The sequence below is a fragment of the Nannospalax galili genome, unplaced genomic scaffold (assembly GCF_000622305.1).
Source record: "Nannospalax galili isolate Female #2095 unplaced genomic scaffold, S.galili_v1.0 scaffold752, whole genome shotgun sequence".
Lineage (NCBI taxonomy): Eukaryota > Metazoa > Chordata > Mammalia > Rodentia > Spalacidae > Nannospalax > Nannospalax galili.
Genome location: NW_008333404.1, coordinates 733,438 through 758,603, shown reverse-complemented (window position 1 = coordinate 758,603; position 25,166 = coordinate 733,438). Strand labels below are relative to the sequence as shown.

Below are 25,166 nucleotides of genomic sequence, written 5' to 3'. Positions count from 1 at the left end.
CAATTTTTCTTTGGCTCAGATTTTCCAGGTAGATTTTGATAATGTTTGAAATGGTTATTGAATAAAGGAAATTTTTTTATGGCAGAGTTCTCAAGCTTCAATAAGACTGAGAATCTCTTGGTTGTGTTTGTCAAAAATGCAGATTTGCAGGTTCACCTTTAAAGGCTGTGTTTCAGTAGATCTTTCAGGAGGCCTAGAAATCTTTACTTTTCACTCCTTTGCCAAGATGTAGGGAATGTAATATATGTAGACACATGCCCAAAACATGATAGATTTTAAGACTGTTTTCTCAGTTTTACTTCTTATTTGGTTATAGTAGGAGTCATTAGCTAAGACTCTGCTAACAAATAGTGATTTATTAGGCTCCTGTGTTCCAGACTAAGTGGAAGGTTAGTTAAGTACTAAGTATTCTGATTATGTATACTTAATTGGATCTTGCTATGCTCTTGCAGTAAAGGTGTATAATGCAGAGGCAGAACAAATAATACTAATATTGTATCATCTTGCTGTGTCTGTATGTGTTAGACTTTGCAGTGCTTATGTATTTATTTGAACTTCACCATAGCCCTCTCAGGTAGGGGGGTTTTAAGTTCCTTAAGGGCAGGAACTACATTAAATATGTTTTTTAAATTTTATTTAAAATTTATTTTTAAAATATTTTCTTTCTTTTTTTTTTTAGTCTTTTTGAGACAAGGTCTCCCTGTAGCCCCACCTGACCTGGAACTCACTATGTAGACCAGGCTGGCCTTGATCTCACAGAGAACTGCCAGGCTCTGTCTCCCAAGTGCTGGGATTAAAGGTGTGCGCTACCATACCCGGCTTATTTTATGTATTATTTTTATTTTATGTGTATGAGTGTATTGCCTGCGTGTAAGTGCAACACGTGTGCAGTACCCTGCAGAGGCCAGAAGAGGGTGTCAGATCACCTGGAACTGGAGTTATGGATGATTGTGAGCCTCGTGTGGGTACTGCAAAACTGATCCAGGTCCTCTACAAGAACAGCCAGTGCTTTTAACTACTGAGCTATCTTGCCAGCCCCTATAAATGTTTGTTGAATCCCCACCCTAAATGTGTGGTGGAACATAGGTTTCTTTAGTGAATACTTGCTAAATGGATATGAATAAACGTATCCCTGTTTTATGAGAAGAAACTTAGTGTTGCACTAAGTGGCAACCAGAATTAACCCGTGTGTAGATTCTTTCCCATTTCTTTGATTGGTTACAGTTATTGACCATTAATAGTCAACTTTTGTTTTTAAAAAAAATTTTTGTTCTTTGAAAATCTCATACATTTATACAGTGTATCTTGATTATATCAATTTTTAACTAGTTTCCCTCAGGATCCCTCCATCACCCTCTTAAGTTCATGTCCTCCTTTTACAATTACTTGTTTTTAACCCACTCAGTCCAGTTAGTGCTAACCATATATACATGGACTTTGGGCATCCATTGGGACATGGGGAACCACCAGTGGCCACATTCCTAAAGAAAGTGGCTCTCCTCCTTCAGCAGCCATCAGCTAAGTTACATTCCTGTAAACATGGGAGCAGTTGAACTTTGTTTCTCTTTATGAAATGTGACTTTAAAAAAAATGTATCTGGGCTGGAGAGATGGCTCAGCGGTTAAGAGCACTAGATGCTCTTATAGAAGACATGGGTTCAAATCCCAGCACCCACATGGTGGCTAACAGCCATCTGTAACTCTGGTTCCAGGTGGTCCAATGCTCTCTTCTGTCCTCATGGGCATTGCATGACACAGGTGTATTATATACATGTAGGCAATACATTCATACACATAAAATTTTTTTTCTTTTTAAAATAAAATTTTTTTAAAAATTATTTTTATGCTGGGTGCAGTGGAGCAAGCCTTAAGTCCCAGCACTTGGGAAGCAGATGCAGGTGGATCTCTGTGGGATTCATGTTAACCTTGTCTACATAGCGAGTTCTAGGCCAGCTGGGGCTACAGGGAGACCCTGTCTCAAAAAAGACCAAAAAAAAAAAAAATTACCTTTATGTCATGTTGTTAATTTGGATGGGAGGCTGGGGGTCACAGCAAGCCTTCTCTGTCCCTATTGCTGGTCTACTCTGACCAGTGAGGAGAGCATAACAGTCACAGTTATTACTTCAAAAACACTTTTAATCTCCTGTAGTTGAGGTTGTAAACCAATGATACTAAACTTGAAAATAGTATTACTTTTCCCTCAGAAGATGCTTTTATGAATTGCTGTGACCAAGAAAAGAACTTTGACTATTAAAGTAAGGTTTTTCTGATTCTTTTAAATTGTTATGAAGAGCAGTTGTCTTTTCAGCCACCACTGACTAGTTTGCTTCAGGTGAGAGCTTGTTACCATGCTCTCAAGGATAATTATTATTTTTTTTAATTAAAAAAATTTTTAAATTTTTATTTACTATTTTTATGTGTATGCGTGTATTGCCTGCATGTAGGTAAGTGCACCTGTGTCGTGCAATGCCTGCGGAAGACAGAAGAGGCTGTCGGATCCCCTGGAACTGGAGTTCTGGACAGTTGTTAGCTGCCATGTGGGTGCTGGGATTTGAACCTGGGTCTTCTGCAAGAACAGCCACTGCTGAGCCATCTCTCCAGCCCCAAGGATAATTATTTTTAAAGATAAATCTCAGAAGGAATAAGTCTTATGATCTGACAGATAAGCAAAGAGACTTAATCAACAAAGACTTTATAATTTATGATCATAGCAAAGTGCTTTGAGACTAGGATCCGTGGTGAGATTATTTATTGGATGATGGCATTACTAAGAAAAACTGTCAGAGTTGGGGATTTAGCTCAGTGGTAGAGCGCTTGCTTAGCAAGCACAAGGCTCTGGGTTCAGTCCTCAGCTCTGGCAAAAAAAAAAACAACAAAAAAAAAAACACAAAAAAACAAAATAATAAAGACTATTGTGGTAGTTTAGGTTCGAGCTAGTTAGGTTCATTCTGATCAACTGGTATACATAGGAAGTTAAGGCCAGTCAGGGTTACATAGTGAGATACTGTCTCAAAAAAAAAAAAAAAAAAAAAATTTACAGCTGGGCCTGTACTCCTAGCACTCAGGAGGCTGAGGCAGGCAGATTTTGAGTTTGAGAGTAGCCTAGGCTACATAGATTCTGTCTCAAACAAAAACCAAAAAATAAAACAAAAAGAAAACCAGGCTGGAGTGATGGTGTACCCCTTTAGTCCCAGCATTCAGAAGGCAGAGGCAGGCAGGTCGCTTTGAGTTTGAGGCCAGCCTGGTCTGTAGTGAATTCCAGGCTAGCTAGGGAGACCCTATTTCAAAAACAAAACCAAACCCCAAACAAAAATAAAACAGAACAAAAACTCAGAATTTGGCTAAAAGAGAAAATACCTTTTACATTATAACCCAATATACATGTGAAGCAAGAAAGCACCAATCAGACCACCTGAAGTTTCACCAAAACTGTGCTGTCACCATGCATTCTACTTTTTTTGGGGGGGGGGGTTGTCATCAGGCTTTTTACTCTTTTTTTAGTGATGTCTTCTTTTTCTGTGGGGGGTCTATTTGAGACAGGGTCTCCCTATAGCCCTAGCTGGCCTGGAACTCACTATATAGACCATGTAAACCAGCTGGCCTTGAATTCACAGAGGTCTGCCTGCCTCTACCTCCTGAGTGGGATTAAAGGTGTGGGCCACCATGCCTGGCTTTATAAATATTTCTAATTTTTTTTCTGTACATAGGTGTTTTGCTTACATGTATGTATGTGTGCCACATGTGTGCTGCTGCCCATTGAGGTCAGAGAGGGTATGGCATCTTCTGGAACTGGAGTTACAGATGGTTGGTAGCTGTCATGTGGGTGCTGGAAACGGAACCTGGGTACTCCGTAAAAAAACAGGTGCTCTTAACCAATGTGCCATCTCTACAGCCCCTAGAAATATCTTTTTTAAAAATTTAAATTTTATTTATTATTGCATGTATGTATGTGCCTGTGTGGAGGTCAACCTTGTGGTGTTCATTCTCTTTCCGCCTGTATGTGGGCTCTGGGGATGGAACTCAGGTCAAACTTTAGAGGTAAGCACATTTTCCCACTGAGCCATCTTGCCAGCCCCACTCTGGTTTTTTTCACTGTTCAGTATTTTGGATTTTGTTTTGTTTGAATGTGTTAGGTTGTGATCCATAGTGTGAAAGCATTAATTTACTCATCCTGAGGATGCTAGAAAGCCAGTGCTCTACTATCAGTGAGTTTATCTCTAGCCCTAAACACAATGATGATTTAGACAGTTTTTGTCTGAAGTTGGCCACTATTCCTTCATGCTGTCTGCTTCTATAGTTAATCCCAAACTATGTGTGAAGTACCACTAGGCTTGTGAGTCCATGTCCCTGATCACTGCCCTTAAGACACTTGCATTGTAGTGGGGGAGGTACAAGAAACAAGTTCCTTTGTGTAAAGCACAAAAACAGTATATTAGAATTTAAAGGAGAGTGAATATGCATAAGGTTGGTTGGGGGGGGATAGTTCTCAGAAGGCTTTTATATAATTAAAATGATTTATTATTGTGTGTGTGAATATGTGCCATAGTGTGTGTGAAGGTCAGAGGGCAATCTTCAGTAGTCATTTCTCCTACTGTGGACTCTGGGGATTGAATTTAGGTTATTAGGCTTTCCAGGCAAGTGGTTTTGCCCACTGAACCTTCTCACTGGCTCCTACACAAGGCTTTTAAATGGTGGTAGAAGGAAAAATAGAATTTCAGTAGTAGGAAAAGAGGAAGGGTTTCATGGGCTGATGAAACTATGACCAAAGAGAGGAAGAGGTAAAAAGTTCTTAGGATAACATGGGGCCTTAGGACAACAAGTTGTTGCTTGCAGCCAGTGTCATAGAAACTGAAAAGGAAGGGTGAAGTTTGAATGCAGAGCTGAGAAGTTTGCATTTTGTTCTGCTTATGAGCTAAGAATATAATATACACACACAGAAATACACACATTTACACATAAATAAATAAAATATTTAAGTCTTTTTATGTTGACATATAGCATGTCGGAGTTGAGGCCACTTAAACACGAGAACTTAATATGACACTGAAATTTATACCTGGTCTATCTTCAAAATGAAAAGTGAATTTTTGCTGTGTTAGTAATATGAAGAGTACTTCAGAATTAAGTTTTGTGTAAGGTTCTCGTGACAGTTAAGAAAATGTACCTCTCCATGAAGTTTTTGCTGAGTGAGGAGCTGTGTCTAGCTGTCCTTACATCGCCAGTGAACTTCCACTGTTATGAAAATGCCTTGTTCTGAGTAGTCTCAGGTAGCCTAGGCTGACCTCTCACTGTAGCTGAAGCTCTTCACTCTTCTTACCTCCACCTCCTGTGTGCATCACTAGTCCCTTTTTAAAAAAATATTTTGTATTTATTGTTTTTATTTTATGTGTATGCATGTATTGCCTGCATGTAGGAAAGTGCACTGTGTCGTGCAGTGCCTGCGGAGGACAGAAGAGGCTGTCGGATTCCCCTGGAACTGGAGTTACGGACAGTTGTCAGATGCCATGTGGGTGTTGGGCTTCGAACCCAGGTCTTCTGCAAGAGCAACCAGTGTTCTTAAGTGTTGAGCCATCTCTCCAGCCCCTCCCTTTTTTAAAAAATATTTTCCAAGCTGGCTCAAACTGGTTGTTTAACCTAGGCTGGCTGTCCTCGATACCCTCCTATCTCCGTTGCTGAGGTGCTGTGATTATGGGCCTGTGCCATCATGCTCAGTGGAGAAAGCAACTTTTAGAAACCGTATGTTTTTGCTTGAGCTATCTGAAACTTTTTTCTTTTGGTGCCGCTGTTGAACCCAGGGTCTGTGTCTGCTAAGCACTCACTCTTCTACTGAGCTACATCCCTAGCTTTATCTGAACTTTGTAGGTTCTGGTGTCAGGCCTCAGATCATGACTAGACTGACAAATGTATGTATTCTGTGGGCTTGATATACAAGTAATTAGCTTACTTCCCTTTGGAAAAATACAGAGCCATCTGTAGGGAGTCAGCTGCTTACGGGGAACTCTCCAGCCACTTCTGAAGCATTCCAGAGCTATTCAGTGAATTAGCAAGGAACTTACCCCCAGGACTGAACTAGTTTATATATCTGCATCTGCTTATGCTTTTGCTGTACAGTATATTTAAAATTTTTGGAGATGGATTAATGTGTATTTGGAGATTGTAGAAAATGTGATCATCTCTGAAAGTCTGGAAACATGCTTCTTTTTCTGGCTAATCATTGAAAAAATTGGTCACCCATAAGGTTTTTCTACTGTGCATACTGTCAGCGTTAATTTTTACCCAGTATTGTATTGTCATTTTCAGTCTGATAGGGTTAAAAACTTTCTGAATCTGTTTTTCCAAAATATATAACCTGCATCTGTCTTTACTTGAAAACAGCAGAGTTGGTTCTTCCTCCATGGTGTTTTGGATCCAGGGTAATGTGACACCACAGCTTCTTGTGAGTTGGGTGCTGGTAGGTCATTGCAGATTTGTCCTGTCCAGTTAGCTTTTTTTTTTTTTTTTCTGGTCTTTTTGAGACAAGGTCTCCCTGTAGCCGCAGCTGGCTGTCCAGTTATCTTTTAATATTTCTGACTTGGGAAAGGTCTTACCTTTGAGAAATGACCTTCTTTTTCTCAGTATGTATGCCAGATCACATAAGGAATCATATATTTAATTACATTATGTACCAATTCAGAAATCATAATGAAATAGGAATTAAAAAGTTTATTCTTTCTGTGGTAATATCCCTGACTTGTAATCACATTGTTAATAAAGTAAGTAGTTTTTTGTTTTTTTTTTTTTAACTTTCACTGTAATCAGTCTACCAAATTAAAAACATTTGGTGTTTGTACTTAAATTGCCATGTGTAGACAGTGATTCAAAGTGTAGCATATCAAACCCTGAGGCTGGTGTTGGGAAATGATTTAGGACAAAGTTGCATTTGTTTTACATGGGAAGAAATTTTTTAGGTTAGGGATAGCATCATGTCCATTTAGCACTTTTCCCATTCACAACATTCATGACCCAAGGTGGAGTAGTAGTTGGTTGTCTTTTCCAGCCCTTTTCCCTTTCTGAATAGAACTACAGATACTGTATGCTGATGGAAATTTCAAAGACAAAAAAAAAATTGGAAAAAAATTAAGCTCCAGGTCTTTGCTTGAACCTAGTTGACTTGAAGTTTCATTCTACCCTGCCTAGTGAATAAGCCTAGAGCAATTATCCTTATGTCTCCATGAGTACTAACTTCCCTTCCTTTTATGTTTTAATTGTTATGTTTTTATTTTTTGAGACAGGGTCTTACTCTGTAGCCCAGGCTGGCCTGTCCTTGTTGGCACACCTCTTGCCCCACCTGCTCAAGTATTGGCTCCATAAGTACTTTCTGCTGTCAGTATCTAAACTAGTAAATGCAAGTGCCTAGGGACTGTGTGCATCCTGTTTATTTTGAGATAGGGTCTCCTTACTTACTCAGGTAGGCCCCAAACTTGTAATTATCTCACCTCAGCCTCCTGAATAGCTGGGGATAGGTGAGCTATAATCTCTGCCACCCCTCTCAGCTCAAGTGCATCTTAACAGTAGTTGTCCAGAGGCAAAATACACTACAGCTAGAAGAGCCATAGAGCTTAAACCCAAGGATAGTTTTAGAAAATTAAATTTTTTTTAAAATTTATTTTTATGTGTATGATTGTTTTGCCTGCATATATGTAAGTGTACCGTGTATGTTGTGCAATGCCCATGGAGCATTGGATCCCCTGGAGCTGGCTGCCATGTGTGTACTGCGTCCTCTGTAAGAGCAGATAGTGCTCTTAACTGCTGAGCCATCCTTCCAGCCCCCATCCAAGGATAGTTTTGAAAATCAAAAGGAACCTTGTTAATTTTTTTTTTTTTTTGGTCTTTTTGAGACAGGGTCTCCCTGTAGTCACAACTGACCTGGATTCACTATGGAGACCAGGCTGGCCTTGATCTCACAGAGAACTGCCAGGCTCTGTCTCCCAAGTGCTGGGATTAAAGGCATGCAACACCTCACAGAAGGTTAATTATGCTTGACAACAGGTATAAAATGGGTGTGCCCTGACAATTTGGAACAAGATTTGTAATCTTAATAATTTTAATATAGGAAACTTAAAATTCAAAGATTGGAATTGTATATTCTACTGGGAGGGGAATGAATGAGTTTGGTTTTATTCTTGATAACAAGTGGTTTTGTTGGCTTTACAGGTAATTGTCAAGTAAACACTTCTGAATAGCTTTGTATATTTGTACATTTATTCTGAAAATATCTTAAAGCCTTAGCTTTAATTATACTTATTACTCTGAATGACAAATATGATAATACGTCTGCTTGAATAGATTGTATTTGTAGTTAGAAGATTTGAGGAACCCTTCATTCTTTGCTAAGCAATAAAGCCTTGTTTCTTCTGGCTAGAGGTACTAAGGCTGAAGAACAGATAAGCTTGTGTGGACTTTTCCGCCTCAGGCACCATTCTTTGTGAAAAGAACAAGCAGCCAAAGGTAAAAGTCTCAGTGCTGGTAAGCAGCTTATTTTCTTTTGTCCTTTTTGGGAGCATCAAGATGCTGATTGACACATAGTTTCTCAATCTTGCCAGGCAGGGCCAGACTTTACTGACCCCAAAACCTCCGTTGTTAAATTTCTGCATGGAAGTGCTTTAAAAATGTCGATAAGGGTTTAGTTTCATTCTTCTACAGGTAGAGATCCAGTTTTGCCAGCACCATTTGCTGAAAGTGCTGTCTTTCCTCCAGTGAATTATTGGCCCCTTTGTCAAATATCAGGTAGCTGAAATTGCATGTACTCATATTTGGGTCTTCAATTTTGTTCCATTGATCTACGGGTCTATTTTTGTGCCAGTACCATGTTGTTTTTATGACAATAGCTCTGTAATATAGTTTAAAATCTGTTATAGTAATTCCTCCAGCATTGCTCTTAGTGCTCAGGGTTGCTTTGACTATCTGAGGTCTTTTGTGCGTCCATATGAATCTTAGGATTTTTTTTTCCCAATTCTGTGGAGAATGTCATGGGGATTTTGATTGGCATTGTATTGAATCTATAAAAGGCTTTGGTAGGATGGTCATTTTCACAATATTAATTCTTCTAATCCATGAGCGTGAGAGAGCCTTCCATCTTCTGGTGTCTTCCTCAGTCTCTAAAGATTAGAATTTTCATTGTAGAGCTCTTTAATGTCTTTGATCAGGTTTATTCCAAGATATTTTTTTTTCAGGCTATTGTGAAAGGGAGTGTTTCCATGTACTCTGATTGCTTCTTAGTGGTATATAGAAAGGTTACAGACTTTTGTAGATTAATTTTGTAACCTGCCACTTTACTGAAAGTGTTAAGGGCTAGAGAGATGGCTCCATGGTTAAGAAAACTTGTTTGAAAATCAGAGTTCAGATCCCAGTACCCACATAACAAGCTGAGTGTCCCATAATGTCTGTAAACCCACAAGGCACCAAAGGATTTCATGAAAGGTGAGGAGTGTGTTCAACTTGATCTGTGTATATATAAATAAACGTGGTTTTTTTCCCTCCTTTACCAAAGATGACTCCTAATTAGAATAAAATGAAGTCTTTTGTATTTGTATTTATTTCTTGGTTATTGTGTTGTGTTTATTTTTAGTTATAACATGAATCGAAGTATTTTTTAAAACTGGGGGGAAGTTTTATGTGTATCGAATGTTTTGCCTGCATGTATGAAGTGCATCCATAGTGCAGTGCCTGAAGAAGCCAGAAGAGGGTGTCAGATCCCTAGGAACTGGAGTTACAGATGGTTTATTAGCCTCTATGTGGGTGCTGGGAACTGAACCTGGGTTCTCTGGAAGAGCAGCCAGTGCTCTTAACTGCGGACCCATCTCTCTAGCACCAAGGTGCTGTTTATTTTATTTATTTTTTTGAGGCAGGATCTCTGTGTAGCTCAGTCTGGTCTTGAACAGACAATTCTGATGCCTCTTCCAACAATGAGAAACTTGTCTTCCCTCGTCTGCTATACACTGGTCTTTTAGTTTTTGCCATCTGTTTTCTTAGTTACTTAATTCCAGCACACACCTGGCAGTATCAGAATTGTTAGCTTTCACTGCTTGGGGGAAAGATCTTTATTGGCTAGAGTACAGCACTTATGTGTACTTCCTTTTGATTTTGGTCAGAGGGCAATACCTTTTTCTCCACCCTGTTTGTTTAAAATACTTTGAGATAAAATTAGATTATTTTGTCATAGTTTTTTGTATTCTTTTAACCTGACTTTCAAAAAATATTTGCATATATTAGGGTTCAGCCTGTATTGGATAGCTGTGTAGGTTTTTTGTTTTTTTTTTTCTGTCTTTTTGAGACGGGGTCTTCCTGTAGCTGGTCTGGAACTCACTTTGTAAACCAGGCTGGCCTGGAACTCACAGAGATCTGCCTCCCAAGTGCTGGGACTACAGGCGTGTGCCACCACGCCTGGCAAGAATACAAATTTTTATGACTGTAGGGAAATCTCACTTTTCAAGTATTTTACCTGTTCATAAAGGCATCATCTCATGTTCTAGATGACAGATGTTGACATCAAAAGTAATTGAGACAGCTGGGTGTGGTGGTGCACCTTTAATCCCAGCACTCGGGAGGCAGAGGCAGGCGGATCTCTGTGAGTTCAAGGCCAGCCTGGTCTCCATGGTGAATCCAGGACAGCTGGGGCTACAGGGAGACCCGTCTCAAAAAGACCAAAAAAAAAAAAAAAAAAAAAAGTAATTGAGTCAAGGCTGGCAAAGAGCTCATGCCTGTAATCCTGGTACTTGGGAGACTGAGGGAGGAGGATTGCCACAAGTTCAAGGCCAGCCTGGACTACATTGTGAGACCCTGTCTCAGAACAGAACAAGACAAAAATAGTAATTGAGATAATTTTATGCTGTAAAAAACTGTTGACCAGATTTTGCTGCTTATTAGAAAAAACCCTAAATATTTAAGAAGCCTTTGGTCATCTAGTTGTGCCTCTCTTGCTCTGTTGTTCTAAGGTACAAGATGAGGGCCGGAGAGTGGCTCAGCGGTTAGGAGCACTGGCTGCTCCTGCAGAGGGCCTGGGTTCGATTCTCAGAACCCACATGGTGGTTAACAACCATCTGTAGCTCCAGTTCCTAGGGATCTGACACCTTCTTCTGACCTCTGAGGGCACTGCACAACACGGGTACACTTACACACATGCAGGCAATACACATACACATAAAATAAAAATAATAAAATATTTTTAAAATGATATAAGATGAAAAATTTTAGTACTTCTGAAGCATTCCAAAACTTTTTTGACCTAAGTATTCTATTAGAAGTAATTTTATTTAGACCTGTTCAAACTCTACCTCTTTTGTCTAAGTTTTTTGCTTATGCATATCTGAACCTCTGCCTGAAAAATTCAAGGTCAATGGGCTGGAGAGATGGTTCAGCTGTTAAGAGCACAGGCTGTTCTTACAGAAGACTTGGGTTTGAATCCCAGCACCTACATGGCAGGTAACAACCATCTCTAATCCCAGTTCCGAGGGAATCTGATGTCCTCTTCTGTCCTCCATGGGCACTGCATGACATAGATGCACTTACGAACATGCAGACATAACACTCCTACACATTAAATTAATTTTAAAAAAGAATTCAAGGTCAAAAAAATTAGAAAGGCTAGATCCATATTTTCAGTAGAGTAGTTCCTTGCATTTACAGTATTTACAGTCTAGTTTCTAGTATAGCTATTCCGAATAGCTGCAAAACTCAAAGATATCTCTCTTCTGGAGTGGCAGGAGTCTATTATCTCCAACTCGATAGTTTTCCACCCAATTTTCAAGAAATATAATATGGAAAATTAGGGCGTTTGTTTTAAAACTTTTGTCTTGTCAGGTGGTGGCACACACCTTTGATCCCAGCACTCGAAAGGCAGAGCCAGGCAAATCTCTGTGAGTTCGAGGCCAGCCTGGTTTGCATAGTGAGTTCCAGGACAGCTGGGGCTGGCTATAAGGAGACCCTGTCTCAAAAAGACAAAAAATAAAATAAAGAACCACCTTCTTCCTTTGAGTTGGAAGTCAGCTAGGGCTACATAGTGAGATGAGACCCTGTCAAAACAAAGCACAAAACCCACTAAAAGATTTTTTTAAAGGTAGGGGTGGGGGGAGCTGGAGAGATGACTCAGCAGTTAAGAGTACCAGCTGCTCTTACAGTGGACCCAGGTTCAGTTAGTGATGGTTGCTAACAGCTACCCTTAACTCTTCTTCCAGGGAATCCACACCCTCTTCTGATGTCCACAGGCACTGTACACACATGATGCACTTACGTGCACACAAAACACTTGTACACATAAAAATAAAGAAATGAATAGATATGTGAGTCCAGGACTTCATGCATGCTAGATGAGTAGTCAATCACTGAGCTGCATCCTTCGCCTTACCTTTGCCATCTAAAGCCTCATATTTTCCTCCTGACTGAACAAGTTTGTTTTCAAGTACTTGGATTTTATATTTTTGAGTACTTAAAAAAAAATCTAACAAGTAGAATCCAGGCTATCTAAGAAACGAAATCTGAATCGTATATTTAATGACATATGATATTAATACAGTATTTGGTGAGCTTGACTCATGTCAAATTATGACTTTGATAAACTTGAGAGATGCTGCTACTGTCTTGGGATTATAATAATTTGTTGCTGGTACATATATTGTGTGTGAGTGTGAGTGTGTGTGTGTGTGTGTGTGTGTGTGTGTGTGTGTGTGTGTTTGTGTGTTTGTATGCATGCTGCAATGTGCATGTGAAGGACAGAGGACTATTTTAGAGAGTCCATTCTCTTCTTCTACCATGTGTGTTTTGGAAATCAAACTCAGGTTATCCAGCTTGGAGGACAGTGCCTTAAACACTCACTAAGCCATCTCACTAGCCCCTGAAACTTATTTAAAATAGGCAAGAGGTTATTGACACACATACACACAATTTACCTTTAACTATTTGTTAGAAATTTGGGCTGTTTTCAGTTTTGGAATATTGTGAATAAAGCAGCAGTGAGTAGTTTACCTATAGTTGTTTATTTGGATGTATTTTCATTTCTCTTGGATAAACATCTAGGAGTGAATGTGTGAGCCTGTGCATGTTCATGCAGAGTTCATGGAAGGATGTGGACCTCTTACTCTATTGCTGTCTGTGTTATTCTTTTGAAACAGTATCTCACAGAACCAGAAGCTAGCCATTTCAGCTAGGCTGCTTGGCCAGAGGCTCTTGGAATCTGCCTCTCTCTCTTCCTCAAGGCTGGGGTTACAGGCATGTGCAGCTCTGCCTGCCTGGGTTTTTAATGCGAGTTCTGGGGATTTGAACTCAGATCTTTATGCTTGCATAGCAAGTGCTCTTATTCACCGAGCCATTCTCCCTAGTGCCATTGTCACTTTTAAAAGTTTTAGCTATTCCTATGGGTATATCACCATTGTGTTTTAATGTACAAAATTTAAAAGCATATCTTATTAGTTGCAATTACAGAAATTTATTGTAACTTTTAAAAGGGCTGCTTCTAAGGGACTAGTTGCATTTAATCACTCTCTTTCATGTCACAAAGGATCAAAATAGTATTGTGCTTACTGTATACAAATGGCTCTTTGCTTTGGTATATGTAGTAGTTTGCTTTGTCATATTTCTGTCCAAACCCTTGTTCTGTTATGTTCAGCTTCCTTCCCAAACAGTATAAATCCTAACTTTTTAAACCTTTTCTCTTGCTTCTGGAAGTTTTATATTAGCTTTGTAACTTCCCTAGCTGGCTAACTTCAGTTGAATGGAAGTCTTGTTTGGAGCCACTTCCATTAACTAGCTAAAATCCTCTCCATTGAAGCCACATGTTGGTTTTAACATAAAAATATGAATTTAATTAAAATTATTTTAAGTGCATCTTTACAGTACTGAAAACATCAGGTAGTTTAAGTATCACTTAGATGCCCCAGGAAACAAAATTCTGCTCTTATTTATGTATTTTATTATAAAAAATTTTTAATGAAAAATTTCAAATACCAAAATGTTGAGTGTGTGTGTGTGTGTGTGTGTGTGTGCACGTGCGTGCATGTGGGTGCTCTAGCTCCTGTACTTACCATCTTGTTTTTATTTGCTTAAACATGTATCTGTTGGATTATATTAATAGGTCATTTAAACTCCTGACTTTCTTTGTGAAAGAAGCATGGATTGGTATGTCTTACCCAGCTATAGATCCTTTTGTGTGGTTTGTGGGACTTGTATGGTTGGTTCTCTGGTGCCTATCCTGTGATCAGTCATTTTCAGATGAATTCCCAACAGATTATGTTACAAAGACAGATGAAGGCAAGGAATATTGGTGGAAGACGAGGTTCTATCATCATGGAAAAAAAATTCTACCGAGCCTGCTTGCTGAAATGGATATCATGACACAAATAGCTTTATTAAGTGGTTACAGTGTTCTAGAGCCGTAGCTCATTTAGTGTTCGTAACAATTCCATTAGCTATAGATATTATTGGCTGGATTTTATGTGGATTAGCAAATTGAGGTTTAAGATTGAGATTAAGTTACCTAAGGTCTTATCTTTGAAATGGTGTAATTGGTATCAGACCCCAAGTATGTCTCACTCCAAAACACATTCTTTGAATGAAGAAGTCTACACCAGTGAAGTTTCTCCCTTATAACAGCAGTTACATTTTGCATTTACTTATGTCTCAGGATTGTACAGATTTGGGGGCCATACTTCATTTGAGCCTGGTTTAGTAACATTCTTGTGGAAAACAGTATATCTTATCAACATTTTTATGACTGACACTTTTATGACTGGGAAGTACTCTCAATTCTTGAGTGAGGGCCCTGTTTCAAATAGATATCCTGGGGTTTTCACTGACCTCATTTCAGTCTGTAAAGAATGAAGGGACTATCTTTCTTTGTATTAAGTTGTGGAATGTGTAGTGTTCCTTCTGTAGTTGAAGCAGATAAATATTAACAAATGTGTTCAGGATATGACATGTGGCACTGGAAGTTTTTTCCTGCTTTTTTATTTTTTATTTTTTCTTTATTGGGTGCTTGGGATTGAGCCTAGAGCCTGTATGCTGGGTAAGTATTCTACCACTAAGCCAAACCCCCAACCTCTGTATTTTCATTTATTTAGTTTTAGTTTTTTTATTATTTTATATGTATGAGTATATTGCCTGCTAAAAGCCTCTCCATTGAAACCAAATGTTGGGTGGAGTTATGTTTTGAAATCAGTAGTTTTTAATCTTTTTGGAAATCGTACATGCCTTTTTGAAACCAGTGAAAGCTATGGAACCTCTCCAGGAAAAAAAATACGCCCACAAATGCAATTTTTTATGCAGACTTCATAGGATCACTAAGTACTCTCGGAAGCTGGATGAGGGACCTGTAATACCAACAACTAGGAGCTGGCACAGCAGGATCACACAGCACAATCAAGAGTTCAAGACAAGGCAGGGCAGTGTAGTCAGACCCTGTTATAAAAATTTGGAAAAAAATTTGGGCATTCCTTCCTTGGAGCCCCTCCCACTCTAAGGTGTTCTTTCCTTTTTTTTTTTTTCATAATCTATGTTTACTCTGCTCCAAAGAAAATCGTTTAAGGCCAAAAAATTTTTTTTGGTCTTTTTGAGACAGTATCTCCCTGTAGCCCCAGCTGTCCTGGAACTCACTGTGTAAACCAGGCTGGCCTCAAACTCACAGAGATCCTCCTGTCTCTGCCTTCCAAGTGTGGGGACTAAAGGCGTGCGCTACCACGCTGTGCAGAAAGCGAAAAAAAACTGAGGATCAATTCCCAAATGTGCATCTCACAAAACAAAATTGATCATATTAACAAAAAAGTCTTATTAGTATCTGGAATATTATATTGTTCGTTCTCTAAGATGTCTATTTCCCTTATTTTGTTAAAAAATTGAAATAGATATTTGTGAATAAGCTAAGGTTCTTAGGGATAGATGAATTCTGTGCTAATTTCCAACCATTTCAATTTATTTTTCTTAGAAGTACTAAGGTCAAGGAATTAGATGGAGTGTCTTGCTAACCCTGGGCTTTAGGCCTCAGTTCCTTCCTTATTCCCAGTATCTTCGTACTTAATATCATGCCGGCCTCTCCGACTCAGAATTGAGTGCAGGGCCTTGCACGTTATACTAGGCACTCTACCACTGAGCTGTAGTTTTCTTTCCTTATTTGTATCTCTTTTTGTTGTTTTTTTTTTAAGGATCTTCCTGTAATCCCCAGCTGGCCTGGAACTCACTGTGTAGACCAGGCTAGCCTGGATCTCATAGACATCCTCCTGCCTCCTGAGTGCTAGAATGCTGGGATCAAAGATGTGTGCCTCCACACCTGGCTTGCTTTGACTTTTTAAAGACAAGGTATCATAACTCATGTTGACCTGGGAGGCAGTGATTCTCTTGCCTCTAATGTCTCAGCACTGTGATTACAGATGTGGGACTCAAACCTGGCTTCCTATTTCTGTCTCTTCTTGCAAGTGTTCAGGCATTGTTCAAGGCAGGTTACCTGTTTTATTACATTAATCTGCACAAAAACTCTGTTAGGGACTTCTTATTGTCCCCATTTTATACATATAGTAGCACATCAAGACCAGTTTTGATACCAGTAGGCAGGGTTGGGATTTGAACTCATGTAGATCTTGCTTCATAGTCCGTTTTCTTTTCGTTTTTTCTATCTACTTTATGATTGGATTTGATTTTGTGTGTGTGTGTGTGTGTGTGGGTGCATGTTTGTTACTAAAATTGAACCCAGGGCCTCAGGTATACTGGGCATGCACTCTACCATTGAGCTATATTCCCACATCAAATATAGCTTGTTTATTTGTATTTTAATATATATTGTGATTTGGTCTTAATAAAAAGTTGCAATTTCCAGAGGCCCTTGCCATTAAGCCTGATGACCTGAGAATCCAAATGGTAAAAGGACTGACAGAACTTGACCTCCCCCCCAACATAATTTTAAAAAATTAAGTTGGTATTTCCATACCCTGGTTTCTCTTCAGACCATCAAAGTTGGAATTTGTATCAGTAAAGGGGCTAATTTTCTTTTATAAAACTGACTCTTTTGGCTAAATTTTCTACTTTTTTAAGTTAGCTTATGATTAGACTTATAGATTATAGATTGAGAAATGAGGATCACTAATATTTTTTGAGACAAGTTTTTGTCATATAACCCCGGCTGGCCTCGAATTTGAGGCAGTTACCTACCTTAGCCTCCTGAGTGTTAAGCTTACACATGTGCACCACTATATCCAGCTTTAAGAGTATTGAATTTACTGGGTAGCTTGTCAAACTCAAAATAAGGGAGAGGCTAAGTATCCTCCATGTGCTCTGTTTTTAAATGAATGGATGGTTCAGATACCAAATCCCTGACAGAGACAATTCCAGTGACCAAAGTGTATATAGAAGGCTTGTTACTAAACTTAGCCTCATTTTCAGGAATGAAAAAAAACCCTAATGGGTTGGAACAGAATTGAAAAAAGAATTTAAAGGGTAGATAAGCTTTAAATATCAAATTGAGTAGAAGCCAGATGTGTATTTCCTGTCTCTGGAGAGCCCTGGTAGGGAACCCAGTGGGTTTTGCTGAAACGGCTTGCTAGGTCAGCATTCTAGGAAGGTAGTTGAGTTTGCTGAGTGAGTTTTTAAGACTCAGCGTCTTTCGTGATAAAATTGCTGTTTTTCCAAATCTTGTGCTTTTTCTTATTTCAGCCTTTGATGCACAGGGAACAGGAAGGCGAATGATAGATTGATTTATTGCGTAACTGTAGGTGCGTATTGCTTAGTCTGAACAGATTACACAGAACAGAAGGTATAGATAGAATCTTGAGAGATTAATCAGAGTGATTAGGAGAACAAGGAGGTTGGGTTAGATAATGGACTTTTATCTAGGTACTCTTGCCCTTTTAGAAGCTAAGGGATAGAGGGAACCAGTCTATATGCAGATTAATAACACTTTATCAAGCTAATAAAACTTGGTATAATGGAAGGTTAACTAATTTGAAGATAAGGGAAGAAACTGGATATACTGTAAAGGAGATAACTTGAATCATACTTTTTTTGAGTTTCTACACATCAAGGGAATGTATTTTGTGAAGTTTCTTTTAAGGAAGTTCCTGGGGCTGGAGAGATGGCTCAGCAGTTAAGAGCACATATTGCTCTTGTAGAGAACCTGAGTTCAGTTTGGTTCTCAGCACCCATGTCTGCCTGTAACTACAGCTCCAGGCCTGATGCCTCTGGCTTCCAGGTACCTGCATTGACAAGCACGTACCCACACTCAGGCACACACATATACATAAAATTAAAAATAATAAAAATAAATCTTAGAAGAAAATTCCTATGAGGTATAAATGAACAGACTACAGTAAAAATGGGAGAATTGTCAAAGTCACTTTGATTATATTGCATGTATGGCTAGTTAGAGTGAGGAAACTGGACTGTTTAGCTGAAAAGGCTTTGTTTCCTCCCAGCTTCATATTTCCAACTGCTGTCCTGAGCAGTGCATGGGATTCTAGAACAGAGGAGGCGTGGGGCCTCTCGCCTGTTTCCATTTTCTCCCCCTGCCATAGGTTCACAAGCAGCTTTTCACTTTAGATTCTGTAAAGACAAACAGCTTTTTTGGAGCCAGATGAATCTTTTGATTTTGTGGTTTACACTGTGAGACTGGAGTGGGGACAGGAGGGTGGAGATATGAAGTTTGGACCCTTCTGGTTTATGGGATTGTTTTTTTTTTCCCCCTTAGGAACGGCGTGAATGTTGAGGGGGCGACACACAAGCAGGTGGTGGACCTGATCCGAGCAGGCGAGAAGGAATTGATCTTGACAGTGTTGTCTGTACCTCCTCATGAGGCGGATAACCTAGATCCCAGTGACGACTCCTTGGGACAATCATTTTATGATTACACAGAAAAGCAAGCAGTGCCCATATCGGTCCCCACATACAAACATGTGGAGCAGAATGGTGAGAAGTTTGTGGTGAGTGTCAGCCCAACTTGATCCTCAAACATCCAGCTAGCTTTTATTTCCCAGCTTTATTATGAATATATTTTAAGCAGTAGAATAAAAGACTGCAACCTAGGTCAGTTTGTCTACCAGGAAGCTGGGTTCATTCAGAGAGAAGAGACACTGACTCAACTACAGTAATGAAGAGTCCTACTTCTACTTAAGTACACGTTCATTTATTTCCTGAGTTTCAGGTTTGTATTCTGGTCTGTCCTAAACATATATGAGTTTCTTTTGCTTGTTCTTTTATCAGTGACAATATCTCTTTGCTGATTGTAGTCTTGTTTACTGTTGGCTCTGAAGCTGTAGAGCATAATTAACTTAAAAGGTGATGTCTTCCAGAATACTTGAACCTGGGCTTCCCCACACTCTCCACATCTTACTCTTTTTCCTTTTTTGGAGATGTCTCTGTTCATGGTTAACACTTTTTTTCCCCAAAGGTCCTAATTATACTGTGACTTCAATTCCCATGAGCTGTTTTACACATTTTGTTACTCATCTTAAATTTTGGATAATATGTGCCAGTTCATTTCCTGCTCCTGTTTGTTCTTCAAAACAGTTGCTACTGCTACCTCAGTCTGTTTCTCTTTCTCCTGGTTGTGCTATGCTTTATTTGCCTTCGATTGTTTTGGAAATGTGGATATGATAGGAAGTGTTCGTTATTTGTAGCAATACATGGATTCTGTTTGATATTGGCAAATAGTCTGTGGGTGTTTGGAGCTCATCTGTAGGGCTGGGGACTTAGCTCAGTGGGAGAGTACTTACCTAGTATATGCACAGTTCTGGATTCAATCCTTAGTAAAGTAAAAAGCTGATCTGGTGGTTAAAGTTGTAACCTCTGAAAGTAGGATTTGTCCCTTGTGTCCCCCCCCCCCACCCCCAATTGGGAGATGAACAAAACAAGGAAGTTAGCTAGAGATAATTGCACATAGGTTTTATGTCAGCATGGTCTCTGTCCTCTTAGTATTATACACAGTGTTTAGAAGGGAGGTTGGTTGTGGAACCTTTGGAAATTACCTAAGACTTTGAAAAACTGTTGACTTGAGAAAAGGAATGAAACTATTCATTGTTCTTTTGTAAAAAGTCAACTTTATTGAGCAAAATTTGCCTATGCTGACATTCTTGTGAAGCCACATGTCCAGTTTTAATAAATATTCTTAGTTTTTAAAATTTTTTAAATTGTTTTATTTTATGTGTATGAGTGTATTGCCTGCGTGTATGTGACTGCACCCGTGTCGTGCAATGCTGTGGAGGTCAGAAGAGGGCTTTGGATTCCCCTGGAACTGGAGTTAAGGACAGTTTGTAGCTGTCATGTGGGTGCTGGGAATTGAACCCAGGTCCTCTGCAAGAGCAGTCAGTGCTCTTAACCGCTGAGCCATCTCTCCAGCCCCATATTCATAGTTTTTTACCTACCATCACAATAAAGTCAGAATATTTTCATCACCCCCAAATTCCCTACTTTCCACTTGCATTTATTATCCTTGTTAACCACTGCTGTGCTTTCTGTTACTATATTTTGCTTTTTTTAAAATGTCAAACATAGCTGGGCATGGTGGTGCGCGCCTTTAATCCCAACACTCAGGAGGCAGAGGCAGGTGGATCTTTGTGAGTTCAAGGCCAGCCTGGTCTACATAGTGAGTTCCAGGACAGCTGGGGCTACAGGGAGACCCTGTCTCAAAAAGACCAAAAAAAAAAAAAAGTCAAACAAATGGAAATATGCAATATGCACTTAATTGGTACTTTTCTTGTTGCTGCAACAGAGTACCTGACAGAGCAAGTTAAGGAAGGAAAAGTTTATTTTTGGCTCATTGAGAACACAGTTATATTGGGTAAAGTATGGCAGCGGGAGCAGCTCTAGCTGTAGTGGTTAGAAGCATTAGGCAACTGGTCACATTGCACACAGGCAGGAAACAGGGATGATCGCTAGTGCTCAGCTCACTTTCTCTTTTTTTTTTTAGTCCATTTCATTTAGATCAGGGCCCAGCCTATGGGATGGTGCTGTCCACATTCAGGAAACCTAGGCGATTTTATATCCAATCAGGTTAGCAATGAAGATGAACTACTACAGTGCTCTCTGTGGTGTGTGTGTGTGTGTGTGTGTGTGTGTGTGTGTGTGTGTGTGATGTAGGTGTGGGTGCATATGCACTTTATGAGCATGTGGAGGCTGAGGTCATTGTCAAATATCTTTCCTCGATCGCTCTCCAACTTTATTATTGTTATTATCATCATTAACAACCTTCTTATATTTATTTAGTATATCTGTGGGTGTTTGTGCCAGTGCATGCATATTGAGGTCAAACAACAATTTGTGGAAGTTGGTTCTCTTCTTCCATATGGGTTCCAGGTATGGAATTCAGGTCATCAGGCTTACTAGCAAGCAGGCTTACCCACTGAGCCATTTCACTGCCCCTGTACTTTTTTTGGGGGGGGGGCATCTTTTTCAGACAGGGTCTCTCTATAGCCCCAGCTGACCTGGAACTCGCTATGTAGACCAGGCTGGCCTCAAACTCAGAGATCTGTGTGCCTCTGCCTCCCAAGTGCTAAGAGTAAAGGCGTGACTTAGCACGCCCAGCTTTTTTTTTTTGAGACAGGGTCTCTCATTCAATCTGAAGCTTGCCATTTCAGGCTAAGCTGGCTGACCAGAGAGCTCCAGCAGTTCTCCTTCTCTGCCCTCTAGTTCTGGGGTTATAGGATCATGCAGCTATGCTGGGGTTTTACAGGGGTGTTTGGGATTTGAACACAGATCCTCTTGCTTTCACAGCAACTTTTCTTACCTATCGAATCATCTCCTCAGCCCACACATGCATTTTCATTTTTCTTACATAAATACCTCAAAGTAGACTTATAGATTCTTATGGTAGGTATAAAATTAACATTATAAGAAACTGCTGGGGCTGAAGGTTTGATTTAGTGGCTAAGAGTACTTATTGTATAACCATGAGGACCTGAGTTCAGATCCCAGCATCCATGTAACAAGCTAGACATGGTGGTCTCCTGTTCACTTTTAACTTCAGGGCCATAGAGACAGAATCATTGGGGGCTCACTGGCTGCCAGCTTTGCTGAAAAAACAAGAGCTCCAGGTTCAGGAAGAGACATTGCCTCCAAGGAATAAGGCAAAGAGAGATAGAGGACATTTAATGCCCGCTAGCCTATGCTCACTCATATACACAGACACCCACTCCCACAAACACATTTGCACATACACCACACACAGACATATTCCGTCTCTCCCTCCCTCCCTCCCTCCCTCCCTCCCTTTTTCTTTTACACAGAATCCCTGCTGATGGACTAGAGATGTAGCTCACTTGATAAAGTGCTACATCATGAACCACTGGGTTAAATTCCTAGCACCACATAAACAAGTATAGTGGGGAAAAGCCTGTAATTCAGGTAGGTAGAGGCAGGAAGATCAGAAGTTCAAGGTCATTTTCCTCTACATAGTAAGTTTGAGGCTAGCCTGGGCTACAGGAGGCCCTGTTTCAAAAGAAAAGACCAAACTGCTTTTCAAAAGTGGCTGTATCAGCTGGACATGGTGGCCCATACCATTAATCCAGCACTTGGGAGGTAGAGGCAAGCCAATCTCTGTGAGGTAGAGGCCAGCCTGTTCTACATAGTGAGTTCCAGGCTAGCTGGGCTACAGGGAGACCCTGCCTCCATCAAATAAACAGGGACCGGAGAGATGGCTCAGTGGTTAAGCGCACTGGCTGCTCTTCCAGAGGACTGTGGTTTGATTCCCAGCACCCACATGGCGGCTAACAACCATCTGTAACTCCAATTCCAGGGGATCTGACACCCTCTTTTGACCTCCATGGGCATTGCATGACACGGGTGCACTTACATACAGGCAGGGAATACACTCACACATAAAAATTTAAAAGTATCCAGGCGTGGTGGCACAAACCTTTAATCCCAGCACTTGGGAGGCAGAGGCAGGCAGATCTCTGTGAGTTTGAGGCCAGCCTGGTCTACATAGTGACTTCCAGGCCAGCTGGGAAGACCCTGTCTCAAAAAGACCAAAAATTAAAACAAATAAATAAATAATAAAAGTAATAAAAGACTTTTTAGAAAGGTGACTGTATCATATTTTCATTTTCATTTGCGGTAGAGAGTTCTAGTTTTCTAGAACCTCTTCAATATATGATATTTTAATACTTTTTTTCCCCCCATGCAGGACTTGCTATATAGCCTTGGGTGACATTTAGCTCTCACAGTTATGCTGCCTCAGGCTCCCAAGTGCTTATAGGCTGGTCTCATTCTTTTCCTTTATCCTTTTTTTGTTGTTTTATTTTATTTGTGCTGGGGATTGAACCCAGGGTATTATGTATGCTAAGCATTCAACACTGAGTTACATCCTCAGGCCTCAGTCTTTACTACTGTCGTTCTTTTTTTTATATGTATGTGTGTGTGGGTATGTGCACATGTGTGGGTGCCCTTGGAGGTCAGAGACAATGGATCCCCTTGGAGCATGTGAACTGCCTGACATGGGTGCTTGGAACTGAACTTGGGTCCTCTGCATGAGCAATGTGCACTCTTAACTGCTGAGCTATTTCTCTAGCCCCCACTATTAGCTGTTCTTATGGAGATAATGGTACCTTACTTTACTTTTGATTAGTGCTTTCCTGATGACTCATTGATTATGAGCTGGTTTCCCTGTACTTAATCGCCATTCATCTGTGTTCATTGGTGTGAAGATTCTAACTTTTCTGTCCATTTAAAATTTTGGATTGTCTTAGTATTTTGTTGTAAAAGTTATGTATGCCGAAATAAATCCTCTATTAGATGTTTTGTAAATATTTTTTTTCCTGGTCTGTGGCTTGCCTCTTCATTTTTTTAAAAATAAAATGGGGTATTTTAAAGACCAGAAGTTAGAAATTTTATAAAGTCCACTTTGTCAAAATTTTCATTCGTGATAGTGCTCTTTATGTTTTAATAAATCTGCTTAACTCCAGAATCCACACCCTCCGTCCTCCAGCTCTTTTCACTATATTGCCTAGGCTGGCCTTGAACTCATGATCCTTCTGCCTTAGCCTTCTGAGAGCTGAGATTGCAGTCATGTGCTACTACACCCAGCATTCGTCTATATTTTCTTCTAAAAGTTTTATAGTTATAACTTTTTTTTTTTTTGTGGTCTTTTTGAGACAGGGTCTCCCTGTAGCTCCAGCTGTCCTGGAACTCACTGTGTAGACCAGGCTGGCCTTGAACTCACAGAGATCCTCCTGCCTCTGCCTCCTGAGTGCTGGGATTAAAGGCGTGCGTCACCACGCCCAGCTAGTTATAACTGTTTTTGTAATAATTTTATTGAGGGCTGGACAAGTGTTTGAGTGGCTACGTTAATCTGCTGCGTAATGTTTTATTTTTGTGAGTTCATTACAAAAAGTGGTTTTTATATTAAAAAATAATTTTATTGAGATAATGAGTCACATACTATAAAATCATTCCTGCAGGGCATGGTGGCGCATGCCTTTAATCCCAGCACTTGGGAAGCAGAGGCAGGATCTCTGTAGTTCAAGGCCAGCCTGGTCTACGTAGTGAGTTCCAGACCAGCCCCACTACAGGGAGACCCTATCTCAAAAAGACCAAAAAACCCCACTTCTATAAATTGTAGTTTTTTGGTGTTTAGTGTGTTTACAGAATTGTATATCCATCACAACAATCAATTTTAGAAGATTTTCCTTACCTTCATACGCCACACCCTATAGCCATCACCCTTCTCCTGCCTAGGAAATGACTAATCTACTTTCTGTCTTATAAATTGTCCTATACGGAACATTTCATATAAATGGACTCATGCGATTTTCGTGTAACTTCCTTCATTTAACATTTCTCAAGACTTACTTGTAATATACTATGAACCTGTATTTCATTTTCACTGCCTTAGCATCCCAGTGTTTGTTATACCACTTATGTTTGTACTCTTGTTTAGGTCTGTGAACCAGTTTGAGTTAATTTTTCTGTATGTGTGATATGAAAGTCAAGTCTTTTAAACAAGAAATTATATTTTATTCCAGTATTTTCTGCATGTATAATTAGAAAAATATGTGCGTGTATAGCATGGGCATGTCATTACAGCACTGGAGGGGTAGGGCAGAACTGGGAGGATAACCATGAGGTAGAGGCTAGCCTGGTCTATATAAGTTCCAGATCAGCCTGGAATGAGAGTGAGACCCTGTCTCAAAAGCAAACAAAAAACAAGAAAATACACATGTGTGT

At 39.8% G+C, this 25,166-nt stretch overlaps 1 protein-coding gene across 3 annotated transcripts in view; it reads left to right on the top strand.

The window, feature by feature from the left end:
- Snx27 (sorting nexin 27) overlaps positions 1 to 25,166 on the top strand; it is an 84,258-nt gene that overhangs the window by 5,017 nt on the left and 54,075 nt on the right. For all 3 annotated transcript variants that reach the window (XM_029561165.1, XM_008828212.3, XM_008828213.3), the window contains exon 2: positions 18,697 to 18,928. In XM_029561165.1, the coding sequence (XP_029417025.1) occupies positions 18,697 to 18,928 (232 nt within the window). The remainder of the gene's footprint in view (positions 1 to 18,696; positions 18,929 to 25,166) is intronic.